This window comes from Carassius carassius, chromosome 17, assembly GCF_963082965.1.
Source record: "Carassius carassius chromosome 17, fCarCar2.1, whole genome shotgun sequence".
NCBI classification, from domain to species: Eukaryota; Metazoa; Chordata; class Actinopteri; order Cypriniformes; family Cyprinidae; genus Carassius; species Carassius carassius.
Window position 1 is genome coordinate 3,597,210 of NC_081771.1, and position 13,824 is coordinate 3,611,033.

At 37.0% G+C, this 13,824-nt stretch overlaps 1 protein-coding gene across 1 annotated transcript; it reads left to right on the forward strand.

Moving 5' to 3' along the window:
* Window positions 1-8,045: 8,045 nt before the first annotated feature.
* On the forward strand, window positions 8,046-12,382 carry LOC132160457 (growth/differentiation factor 5-like). Its single transcript, XM_059570139.1, has 2 exons — window positions 8,046-8,944; window positions 11,283-12,382. The coding sequence occupies exons 1-2, from the start codon at window positions 8,317-8,319 to the stop codon at window positions 12,143-12,145; spliced, it is 1,491 nt and encodes a 496-aa protein (XP_059426122.1). The 5' UTR covers window positions 8,046-8,316; the 3' UTR covers window positions 12,146-12,382.
* Window positions 12,383-13,824: the final 1,442 nt, after the last annotated feature.

Below are 13,824 nucleotides of genomic sequence, written 5' to 3' on the forward strand. Positions count from 1 at the left end.
TCGACCCATTCAGAACCCTGCCCTGCCAGGCCCCAGCAGCAAATCTGTTCTGTCTAGCATGCCCAGTTATGCTTCTGCTATCACCAGCTCACCCTTACCCAGCAATGCTATTGCTGACAGCGGACTACCAACTCCAGAGCAATTCTTAGAAATAGAAAAGCAACTAGAAGTAGAAAAGAATACGGCTGAATCTAGCTAAAAGCAATTTCAAAATTGTGAGTCAAAATCTGGACCTACTAAAAACGAGGCAGTTAAAAGAAGAAAAATAATAGAAGAGTCATCATCAGATGATGAAGAGTGCTTCTGCCTCGACTTTGTGGAGCCATTTTCAAACATTCTTCCAAAAGAGACCTGGGTAAAATGTGTAAAAATCAACAAATGGACCCATGATGCTTGCACTTCAGTCCAGGCAATTTAAGTGTGCCAGAATTGTGACTCTGAAGATGAGTCTGATTAGTCAGATACAGGGAATATCTGTTTTGTTCAGAGGTTAAACATGTTAAGTTAAGTGAGTTATCCGCAGTATTTCATTCAGTTATCATGGATCTATGTGCAAGCCAGAGAATGTTTGAGTTTAAAGTAAAGTAAAGTTCAAAGTAAAGTGGTCTTGCCACTTAAACGTGTTTTGATTGAAATGTGTATTGTTTGGATTGAAATAATTGTTTTTTCCAAATTCTCTAGGCATGATTTTTTTTACATTTCCAGTTCTGGTTGAAATTTAAAGTTAAAATCAACGATCGGAATTAAATAGTTTTTTTCTTATTTTTAGATGTTATTTCTAGTGTGACAACTTACCTGCCGATGGGGCAAGTGCACATTCTCTATCCAACAGTCTACAACTCCATAATGATATAAGATATGAAAATGTAATGAAAACAACATATGTGCCCAAGACTTCATTCTTTCATTTGGTATGACATTTATATCATTGTGATGTATGGTGCTCATTAAATGTTAGACAGTTTGAAAAGTGTGACAACTTACCCCACTCTCCCCTACAATCGTGGCCAAAAGTTTTGAGAATTGCATAAATATTAGTTTTCAAAAAGTTTGCTGCTAAACTGCTTTTAGATCTTTGTTTCAGTTGTTTCTGTGATGTACTGAAATATAATTACAAGCACTTCATACGTTTCAAAGGCTTTTATCGACAATTACATGACATTTATGCAAAAAGTCAGTATGTGTTGGCCCTTTTTCAGGACCTCTGCAATTCGACTGGGCATTCTCAATCAATTTCTGGGCCAAATCCTGACTGATAGCAACCCATTCTTTCATAATCACTTCTTGGAGTTTGCATTGCATTGCATTGTTCTTCTCACCTTTTTTTCTCTGGACAAGCCTTTTTCCAGATGCCCCAGACAATCGGAAAGGGGCTTCATCGGAGAATATGACTTTGCCCCAGTCCTCAGCAGTCCATTCACTATACTTTCTGCAGAAGATCAATCTGTCCCTGATGTTTTTTTTTGGAGAGAAGTGGCTTCTTTGCTGCCCTTCTTGACACCAGGCCATCTTCCAAAAGTCTTGGCCTCACTGTGCGTGCAGATGCGCTCACACCGGCCTGCTGCCATTCCTGAGCAAGCTCTGCACTGGTGGCACTCCGATCCCGCAGCTCAATCCTCTTTAGGAGACGATCCTGGCACTTGCTGGACTTTCTTGGACACCCTGAAGCCTTTTTTACAAGAATTGAACCTCTTTCCTTGAAGTTCTTGATGATCATATAAATTGTTGATTTAGGTGCAATCTTAGTAGCCACAATATCCTTGCCTGTGAAGCCATTTTTATGCAACGCAATGATGGCTGCACGCGTTTCTTTGCAGGTCACCATGGTTAACAATGGAAGAACAATGATTTCAAGCATCACCCTCCTTTTAACATGTCAAGTCTGCCATTCTAACCCAATCAGCCTGACATAATGATCTCCAGCCTTGTGCTCGTCAACATTCTCACCCGAGTTAACAAGACGATTACTGAAATGATCTCAGCAGGTCCTTTAATGACAAAGTGGAAAGGTTTTTTTGGGATTAAGTTAATTTTCATGGCAAAGAAGGACTATGCAATTCATCTGATCACTCTTCATAACATTCTGGAGTATATGCAAATTGCTATTATAACAACTTAAGCAGCAACTTTTCCAATTTCCAATATTTATGTAATTCTCAAAACTTTTGGCCACGACTGTACAGTATTGAGCAGAGTATGTACAGAATATAAATAGGAATGCAATGTAGGATTATATATAGATTATGAACAGCAGCCACGTAAACAGTGGTAATAAATACAGTTGGTTGAGTGTACAATAGTATTGTTAAACAATGTATTCTATGCAAATTATCAGTAGTTCAATTATATTTTTATAGAAATAGTTTCCTGTGCTTTGTACAGTAACAATTTTAGACAGTTTACCGTGTAATAGCTTGAATAATGTGCAGTCTGCACAAAATTTGAGTAGTGCAAATACATGTAAAGTACTGAATGAAGAATCATATGACCTGGATGAAACCTCTATAATGCACAATCAATGTCTTTTTAACTCAAGGTCCTTATACAGTGAAAAATGCTTCTTCATTTGAAGGCTCTTGGTGAAGCTCAGGTGTTGGAGAAGAACCTGTATGTTTGAGTGTGTACTAAAGGGCCTTACACAGAGCTTTCAAAAGCTTGTTTGGACTGGATAACTCTCACAGATCGTCAAGTCCAATGTTTGTTTGCTGGTATGGTTTGCATTTTGCTTGTACATGAACCTGTTTGTGATAGATGAACTTTGAATAATGGGACAGTCTTTATGTAATCGAATTTCCTCAGTGTTAACCTGGGAATTTCCACCTCTAGAGAAATGACTGTAAGCAGCTGTGTACGGTGTGTGTGTGTCTCTGTGTGTGTGTGTGTGTGTGCTTATCCAGCAAGCTGATGCATGTCTGCTTTGCTACCAAAACATATGAGCATACCAAGAGAATACAGACTCTTAGTTTTCTTTTAGGATTGAAGGATAAAAAGAGAAAATGTTTTGATAAAAAAAAAAAAAAAAAAAAAAATATATAGGATATATATATATAGGATTTCTTAACCTAGGCCCAGGCTTAATCATGTGGAAAAAACTAATACAGCGGTTCCAAAAAGTATTCAGCCATACTTCTTTTCGTGTTTTTTTAAAGAGGTAGTTTACATAAAAATTTAATTCATACTGTTTTGAAACAAGTTGGTGGTGAGTAAATGATGATAAAATAAATGCCATTTGGTTTGATATTTTGTTACACAATGATATTCATGTATTTTTAAGCTTGGCGTAGAGGATAAATACTTTTTTTATAACCATTTAAGTGATCATCTGTAATGCAATATTAAAATGGTTAATGACAGGGTGTGTTGAACACATGCCCTCTCTGACTTCACACTATCAGTTTATAGACCTGAGCGAGTCTAAGAGCCATGAGAAACAAGGTCAATTCAGCTGGTTAAGACATTCACGAAAACCAACTAAAACCTACTTGGTTACACAGATATGATTAAATGTCCTGCATGGGGAAATTCCCTTGTGATTGATAATATCTGACAATGTTGTGCTGTAAAAATATCTTAATGCAAATTGAAAAGTTTCCATGATGAGTTTATCTTTCGTCTGCTAGGGAATAAACATCATGCCTCCGGTTACAGGTTGAATGGACTACACAAGGAAGTATATTGTGCTGCTTTTTTTCCTCACTGCACATGGAACAGTTTCATCATTAACGCACGCATTTCCTGCAGTACATTTGAATGTGTATCAGAAAAACAATCAAATGTTCCAAATGTCACGTACTACGCCATCCTATTGGAAGATGAATGGTGCCTTTTCACTTTCAACTACAGGCCGGGTTTGTTTACACAACAGGTGGAGCAAAAGACCGTTTGTCATATAAACGCTCTTTATCATTTGCTATATAAGTGTTTTTCTCATTGCTACTAGTTTAGCTCATTTGAATGTAACTCCTACATTTAGATTGAACATAAGGAAGACCAGGACTAGTTGTCACTAAATTTCCCAGTAGCTTAACTAAAAGATTATGACTATGAGTCACAATTCCACAAATAAGAGTCTGTAACTACATAATGACAGTATCTTTTAACAGACTAATTCTTAGGACAAGGTGTTTTATTCTATTATGGATCATGAGTTGTTCCAAGCCTTCTCCATACTTTTTTTCTTCCGTCATTCTAGTGCAGGATGATCTTAATTTCAGCTGTCCAAAGAATGCTTTTCCAGAAGTGGTCTGGCTTTTTTTTTTTTTTTTTTTGTCTAATCTGGCCTTGTTTGCACCATGTGGTGAACCCTCTGTCATTTAATCATAGTTGTTTTCCCAAGCAGGTTGTAATAAATATTTGTAATATTTATTGATATTTTAAAAAATATTGCTTATTTATATACATCTTTCCCCCCTCATACATTTATCAAAAACATGTTGTAAAAATGATCAATTTTCCCCTGATCAATAATGGCACAGATGTTCAAATGCATCCAAGGTTTGTATCTACTGGTTTTAAAAGCTAAACCAAAAATGATACATTTACTAGAGAGAGAGAAAAAAAACATGACAGCTAGTGCCAGACACCCTACTAAGAATCTCTACTAAGAGAATATAGCCCTGTTGCTTTGACTAATAATATCAGCAGTCTTTTACTACATGTCATATAATTACATGGCTCTTTAATCTCTATTAAAATCGTGATACTGTATTTTAAAACCGTAGCATCTTGTTAGGATCTCATACCAAATCATTAATTCATTAATTATTGTTAGCCTGTGTGTATCATCACAGAGAAGCGTAGCTATGATAATATTCCATTTCTGGTGGACGTGATTAGCAGGTCAGACAAGGAAAGTAATCATGAAAAGCAAGTCTGAGCAGTTCCAGTGTATTAGTGATGTTGACCGTGTGCGTCTTTAAAGGCAGGCAATGGAAAAAAAACGATTAAAATGTAGATTAAAAATGCTAAGAATGTTTTGAGAGGAAAATTGGATGTCACTCGCTGATTTAAACAAGACGATTAGGTGCCATGACCTCGGTGTAGTTAACTACATACTGTTTCACGTGCTTTTACAGTAGGACAGCCGATGATCTTTTGAACAGTTGCCTCTTACTGCCACCTGCTGGTTTGTGGAAGACATTACTTAGTCCTTTCTAGATCTAGTGTCGTAGACTATATAAATCACAAAATGCTATTTTTAGAGAGATTTTTAGAAATCGGTGTAAATGTAAAAATTAAAATACCAAAACATATAGCACAAGGTATTTTCTGCAAAGTAGTTTTTGAGAATATTTAATGATTTCATTATACTTTGTTTTTGATAACCCCTTGACCTCCTTGCCTTTTTTGTAATCTGTCCATGGACTTTATTGATGTACAGAAGATGTTGTTTTCCTACTGTATGTCCTATTTTTGAATATATATATAAAAAAAAACGATGTCCAAATGAAAAAAAAAAAACATGGACCACTTTCATTAAACCGGTATAACCATAATAACTGTAATAAAACTATAACCAATAATGAGAAATAAAATTTAATAACTAACCCAAACTGCCCGTCTCCCCCATTTTTGATCATGTATCTCAAATGTTACGTACTTTATTATATAAAATTTATTTTCGTTTAGACTTTTATAAAGTGTTTAAACCCCCACTGACATTTGAATTGAAAATGTAGTAGCCTACTTAGAACTATTTTTCTTTTTTTTTTTTTTCTTTTTTTTTTGGAAGTAATAGCCTGAATTGTCCAAGTGGGGGCAATGTTGCATTTTTTCTTTCAGTCTGTCATTGTGAAAAGTCTTTCAGCAGCTCAATCAGTCGCCTGTGTTAATAGTGTGGGCCAAATGTTTAAAGGAACAACGTTTCACCAACACACTCATCATACTGTCATCGAGGAGAACAAGCTGCAGTTAAAACATGGATGTACAGACACCTCGTCGTGACTGCCATCTTTTATTTTTCTTTAAACTTCACTTGAGTTGATGGAGCACAGCACAGGTGCAGTCGAGAGCACATGTATATTAGCAGAATGTCGAAACTGTGGCTTCTCCAGAACAAGAGGCCTTTATATTTCGTTTGTCCACGACTTCACCTGAGAAATGTCTGTGGTTTTGCAACGACTAACACCTTGACAGCTGCACATTTCTCTGCACAAAGATAGCAGCGTAGTACGGCAATCTGAGGGAATGTGAAGGGGGTCAAAGACGTATGGCGGGGCCCAAATATCAGCCAGCACAGTGGACAATAAAAACTCAAATAAAATTTTAAAATAACATTTCTGCTTTAAAACAAACATGATATAAAATGTTATATATTATAATAATAAAATATAATAAGTCATACAGTAATAAGCTTATATTAAAGAATAAAATGAATGAGTAATTAAATAGACTAAACTTACAATAAATAAATACATATTATTATTATTTCTAGTTTTATTATTAATAATGATGATGATGATGATGATGATGATGATTCATGTTAATAATTTTATTTATTTGTAGTTTATTATTAATAATATGATAATTATATAATAATGTAATAATATGATTAATTAAACATTTGTATTAAATTAGAAACATGCAAAAAATAGTGGTCTCAGACTGTCTATCCACACAGAAGAACTCTTCCTGGTGATCCGTGCGTCTGGGTGTGGGTTAAACCACAGGCCATGTTTCCTCCGATCTTCTGAAAACATCCTGAGAGACGAACATCTCGGACAGTTGAAATGTGCTGCGTTCACTCAGTTTGCAGGCCAGCGCTGAGGTTTTCACCCCTGGATGAGCATGTTTATGTGTGTGTGTGTGTGTGTGTGTGTGTGTGTCCTGAGCTTCACCTGCGCAGTCTGAAGCACTCTTCATTCCCTCCTCTGTTTGTCTACGGAGGTGGATTTTTTTTTTATGTTGGGGAAGGATTGGAATGGTGTGTGTGGGTGTCTAACAGCATTACCAATAGTCCATGTACTTGACTTGAGGAAATAAACTCTTTCTCCACAGGCCTTAAATACTAATGTATGGTCGAGCTTGAGAAGAAACAGAGTGCAGTGCCAGATTCTACATCCCAGAAACCTAAAATCTGTCATGTGACCTCTGACCTTCCACCAGTTTGACGATATTAAGATGATGTGGCAACTGAATTTTAAATCCATACACCTCATTTGATCTTTCAGTGTTCAGTAAAAAGTGCTTTCTGAAAACTACCTGTATATTACTACACAGCTCTCTGGGATACTTGATTCTGATTGGCCGATAGCAGCTTCTTGCTCACATAATATAATTTCAACTCAAAAATGTATATATTTATTTGCTTACTCTATTCATTCATGTATTTATCTAATAAATTTATTTATTTATTTTTATTATTTATCTTCGTTTATTTTTCGTTTTTATTTCTTGATTTTATTATTTATTTAATAATCTAATGAAATAAATATGCAAAATTACAGACACAATATAATATCAGAATTAATATTATAATTAAATATGCATTATGACACGTTATTATATTTATCTTTATTATTATTTAAGATCTTCTGGTTATACAGCACATTGTAAAAAGTGAAAAGATGCAATTATATGATCCTTAAATGATTTTCCTTCATTTTAAATATTTTGCACTTTTTGAGTGAAAGTCTTTTACCTTTTTTTAAAAGTGAAATTTGCATATGAAATCATGTTTACTGCATGAAACACTTTTTTATACCAGATATGACCAGTGGCTCATTGAGGACCCTAAGCAGTGCTTTATTCTGGTGACCTAATGCAAAGCTTTTGGTTTTATGTATTCAGTGACTCATGCTTTAAGAAGAAATATTGCAGTGGAATAAATCTGGACAGAATGACATCAGAGTAATTAAGCCCGTTTGCGTTGGAATTCCGTTTCCAATTCCTGCGCTCAGGTTTGCGCGCAACTTAAGCACCTGCAGGTTTGTGTGTGTGTGTGTGTGTGTGTGTGTTAGTGCTGTTTTCACTGGACCGCGTTCAAACTCGGAGAAAGTAAGAGAGAGTGAGCGAGAGAGCGCATTACGCCATCCTTCCCTCTTGGAAAAAGTGGGATTTTAAACAAGTCCTTTACAAGATATCAAGCAGAACCGTTGGATTTCACCGAGAGACACTGCGCTTTTGTACCTACTCCTGGATCTCCACTCCGACAGAGAGCTGGATCACTATGGTTCTGAAGAGAGGTGCTCATGGCAATGATTTGCGCAGAATAATCGATCAGACGTTTCCAAAGCTTCATTTTTACCTCTCCAGACCCGTTCATGGTAGAGCCGTCGGTCATTTCTCCATCACCGAAACTCAGAGGAAGATCAGAGGATGAAAGTTCTGACTAGTCTCCCTCTTTTATTGGGCTTTTGGACTCTGTTATACCTGGACTTCATCCCGCAGGCGCTCTCCATCGCCGGAGTGGCCGGTCACAGGGGCACCGGGGCGGCCAAAGCCAATCCACGGTTACCGGTGGCGCGCAACGGCACGACTCTAGTTAAGCCCTCAGACAACGCCAAGATCTCTCGCATCCGCGCTGGTCCACCTCTGATCAAGGCCGAGGGTAACCCGGTACGCGCCGCGGTCCCTGTGAGTTTGGGGCGCAGGGAGGCCGCGCGCTCTTGGGTACCCAAGGATGCGGCGAGAGTCGCATCTTCTTCCAGCATCCAGCACCAAGCGGGACACAATAAAGGAGTTTCTGCGCAGAAATCCCCTGCGCCGGCTGCGATCAGGGCTGGTCAGACCAGTGCTGGAGTGATGAAAAGCATCCCACCGTCACCTGCTCATCTGAGAGCGGAGAAGCACAAGGACACTGAGGAACCCAAACACCATTTAGTGACGCCCCATGACTACATGCTGTCCCTGTACTGGTCACTGACCAGCGGGGAGTTCAATACTAGTGTCCTGCACGAGGCTGGGATGGCCAATACAATCACCAGCTTTGTAGATAGAGGACAAGGTATGGTATCCCTGTTTATTCTGCTATGCATTGGAGAGTTCTTTTATATGCACATTATAGAGATAACCGGGGCAAGTTGTCACACTGATAAGTTGTCAAAAGGGCTGTATCTCAGTAACCAGGAGGTTTTGAATCAAAAGTCTGGAAAAATAGAGTTTCTTCCTTTTTTTTGCCATTGTTGGTTGCAAATATTTAATATTTAAAGTGTAATATTGCATTTGATTCTCATGTTTTCCTATTATTATTATTTTATTTTATTTTTTAAATAGTTTTTGGGTAAATGGATGAACAACAAAATCACAATGGTTTATTTTATGTATTTATATGTAACATTGTTTTTTTTTTTTTGTTTTTTTTTTTTTTTACTAATTTACCTTTTTAAAAAAAGCTGAAAAGCCTAGAATTAGCAATGTAATTTCAGGTTTGTAATGTGACAGCATGCCAGACTTTTTTTTTTGTTTTGTTTTTTGCAGATTTTTGCAGGCCCAATAGCCTGAAAGTGTGAAAAATAAATTATTTATTAGAATAAATATCTCATTGAGTTTATATTACATATATTTTCTCAAATAATAAGCTCATAAAAAGTGCAGGTATGACCTAAAAAAAAAAAAAAAAACATTGCATAGGAAAATGTTTATGGCCTTTCAAATGGCAGGATACTGCTGTCACTGCTTGAAATGTCACATCAACTGCCCAGTTGAAGTCTACTGCACTGACGCTAAATTGTCCTATTCTGTTTATACGAAAGAAAAGTCAGTGGATATACATTTTGAAAACATCTTATTTCTGCTTAGTTTTGCACTACACACTAAATCGACACGTTTTTTTTTATCTGGGTCTCTGAACCAAACCAACTGTGTCAATATGCATCTGGCATAAGACTTGTGATGGACCTCTGCTTTAAGTAAATAAACTCCTGGGCCGGTTACAAGTAGGTGGCCTCAATATGTTTTTATTTTTTCAAAGTAAATCTGTATAAAATGGCATTTAAATGGCCCTGCTTAAGGTTGACTCCTCAGAAGCTTTGAGTGGTTTTAGTTTATGCCGTGTGAAATGCCCTTTGCAGATTTATAGTTACCACATCCTCTGTAGACACCGAGAAAGAAATGCATGCGTTTTTCCATCACCTAAAGGAAAAGTTTCCCTACAAATGATCATTTACTCACATTTGTTGCTTCAGACCTGTATGACCTCATCTGTGGAGCACAAATGTTAGTGCTCCATTCATTTTCAATGCATGAAAAAGAGCAGCCTTTTGGATATCATACAGCTCATACTGGTGACAAAATTTCAATTTTTTTGTTATTAACATTTGCTCTAAGTTAGAAATATTTCTTTCAGATTAAAAATGGACCGCACATCATGTCTTTGTAATTTATACCTCCATACACACAAACACACACACACACACACTCTTTCAGCGCTAATCAGTTGCACTCTCTCTGCCCCTCTCCATGCGCTTCAGATGGTCTTTTCAGCCTATGTTAGTGAAGCCATATGTCACGGTGGTAGGCCCACTGGTAAATAGCTGCAGGTTGATAATAATGCTGTGTTTACAGTATGTTGTGATCTCCAGGCCGAGGTCATCTGGTTTTAATAGTCTTTTGAAAGCAAACTGTTCTTGGATAAAATGAAACCTTTGATTTTTATAATGCACTGCCTTCATATCGCATTGCATTGGATCCAGAAAGTGCTATCTCTTAGATAGACAGACACACACATAAACACGCACACACACACATATACAATCACGAAGTTGTGAGCTTTGATTGCGGAAAAATTAGCTGTAGTGCTTTTAGAGAAGATCAAAGTGACTGGTCATTATACTCTTTTAAAAATAAATGTCTTCCCTTTTAAAAAGTACAGTGATGGTATCAGATGGAAATACCATGTTACTGAATGATTGCTTTATTCATGTAATATGGTGTTTACTGCACATGATACCATTGTATTACTATGGTAAATTTCTAAAAAACATAGTATGTTATATGTATTACTTCAAACAAGAGCACTGTGACCAAAAAAACATTGTGTCCAATTAAAAAGACTGTATTACCCTGACACCATGGTAGTACCATAGTTTGTATCTAATATCTTTGGTAATACTATTACAGATGTCCAAAACTATCCAAAATTACCATAATACCATACAAAAATGTGATATTACCATGGTTACTGTACATCCAAAAAACATTGACGACTTATAAGAATTGTACATAAAAAAAGCAATTCATACTACTTTTTTGTGTTGTGCTTTTAACAGAGATAAGTCTTAAAATTAAACTATCGAAGCAATTCAAGAGCTGTTTTTATTGACCTTTGACCTTAACTTTTTCAGATGACCGTGGGCCCCTCCTGAGGCGTCAGCGGTACCTCTTCAACATCAGCTCAATGGAGAAGGAGGGTCTGTTAGGCATAGAGTTGCGCATCCTCCGAAAGAAGCACATGGACTTTCGTAAGGCCACGTTTACTGAAGGCACGACAGCTTTGAGACTGTACACCTGTGCCTCAGGTAAGCACAAACCCACCCTGCTGATGACCCAAAAAATCAACCCTCATAGCGTCCCATACTGGGAAGTGTTTAACATCTGGAAAGATTTCGAGAACTTCAGAAACGCTCCTCAGCTTTGCTTTGAGCTGGAAGCAGTCAATCAAGGCCGACCACTTGACTTGCGATTACTCGGCCTGGGTCGGGCGGGAAGGCAAAATCAGGAAAAAGCCTTCCTTGTGGTGTTTGGCCGTACGAAAAAGCAAGGGCTCTTTTACAACGAGATCAAAGCCCGTTCAGGTCATGACAACAAGACCATCTACGAGTACCTCGTCACCCAGCGGCGGATGCGTCGGGCACCGCTGCCACGTGTGAAAAAACCACCCAAGAACCCCAAACAGAGGTGTAACCGCAAGCAGTTGCACGTCAACTTCAAGGAAATGGGCTGGGACGACTGGATCATCGCCCCTCTGGAGTACGAGGCCTTCCACTGCGACGGCCTCTGCGACTTTCCCATCCGCTCGCATTTGGAGCCTACCAATCACGCCATCATCCAGACTCTCATGAACTCCATGGATCCCAGATCCACCCCACCGACCTGCTGCGTCCCGACCAGACTCAGCCCCATCAGTATTCTGTACATTGACTCGGCTAATAATGTGGTGTACAAGCAGTACGAGGACATGGTGGTGGAGAGCTGTGGTTGCAGGTAGCGAGTTATCCTGAAGACTTTCAAAGAGCAACCAGAAGAGATACATACTGGGTCTTCATGACTTCCAGACTTCCTTTGTCAAGAGTTATTTGACCAAAACTTTTCATTTTTGTCAACTAATCTTTTTTTTTATTTTTATAAAAATTAGCTTATACACTTGCATTCAAAATGAAACAGGGTTGTGCACCATTCAGAATGAACTTTTCAATTTTAATCGAGGAAGCAAACAGAATTGCAATTTGTGAATGTGAATGTGACTGTAAGGAGGAAAGACATTGTTTATTCATTTTAAAAACATTTCCATTACTTGTAAAACACAATCCAATGCAAAATCTAAAATACAGGAAAAATACCTGTAAAAGAAAGAAAACAAAAACAAAAAACCCAATATAGAAACTTCCTTCATTTTAATACAGTACATTGTGGTCTAATTTATGGATTTATTTAAACAGTAAAATTAACTGGAAATGAAAATGTTATGTTAAAAAAAATTATATTGCAATAACAACAGTGATTTTACGAAGAAAAAAAAATTCATTACACTTTTCACAATTATCAAAACCATATTTATATAAAGAAATATAGAACTCGTGACTAGATAGATAGATAGATAGATAGATAGATAGATAGATAGATAGATAGATAGATAGATAGATAGATAGATAGATAGATAGATTCTAAATATATATGACCTAAATTCCATCATATTAATGAATTAACTGTTAACTCGGGTGGAAAAACACTTCTTTTCCCAGAATGCATTACTTATGATGAATTGCAATTCAGTAAATTCCTCTTCCTGTCATTCAAATGAACTTCCTGTTGGATGTGGCCAATTTCAGTTCACACACATGAATTGAAAGAGAGCCGATTCTTCCATTCTGAATTTCGCACAACCCTTTCATGTAGTTTATTATTAACGTCTGGAGTTCACAATAAGGATTCAGAACAAACAAACACTGTTGCTTTACATTTGTATTATTTCGTTTACACGCACCTGTGTTGATGTGCCAATAAAACGCCGCAGATTCCCTAGTCAAATGCAGGTGTCTCTTCAAAACTAGCCAAGGGCTTTTCTGCTAATACATTTGGCTCAGTTTGCCCCTGCTGGTAGATGTCATAACCACACCATCTGGCTGCTAAAAACATCTGTCTCCATTGACAGCCATTCAGTATATTTTGCTGGAATACATGTAACTGCAAGCAACAAGTAAATATTTCATTATATTATAGTAGATGTAGATTTATCAGAGCCGGATTAGTCAGTGCAGAATTGTGAATCTTGCTGGTGAAATGACACCACTACTCACCACAGGTTGATTTTAAGTACTTTTTTAAGTGATACATCTTGAGTAAATGTCTTGTTATATAAAAAAATGTTTTTAATTGAGTTAAATGTATTTCAATGCTAAGTAAATAGTTTAAACTTCTTTTTTAACCTTTGTTTTACAAAAGAAACATGTTGCTATTGCTTTTAGTGCTGAAGGGATAATGGATGTGTGTTTTGTTGTTGTTGTTTTTATGATCCAATCAAAGTTACTTCCCAAAGTAACAGCATGTAACGCATATTGTGATGCTAACCATTCTGAAAACATTTTTGTACAAATATATAGAAAGCTATAGCCTATAATTACATTTTAAAAATATGGCATTTAAATTGAGTGAATTTAATTCAACAAC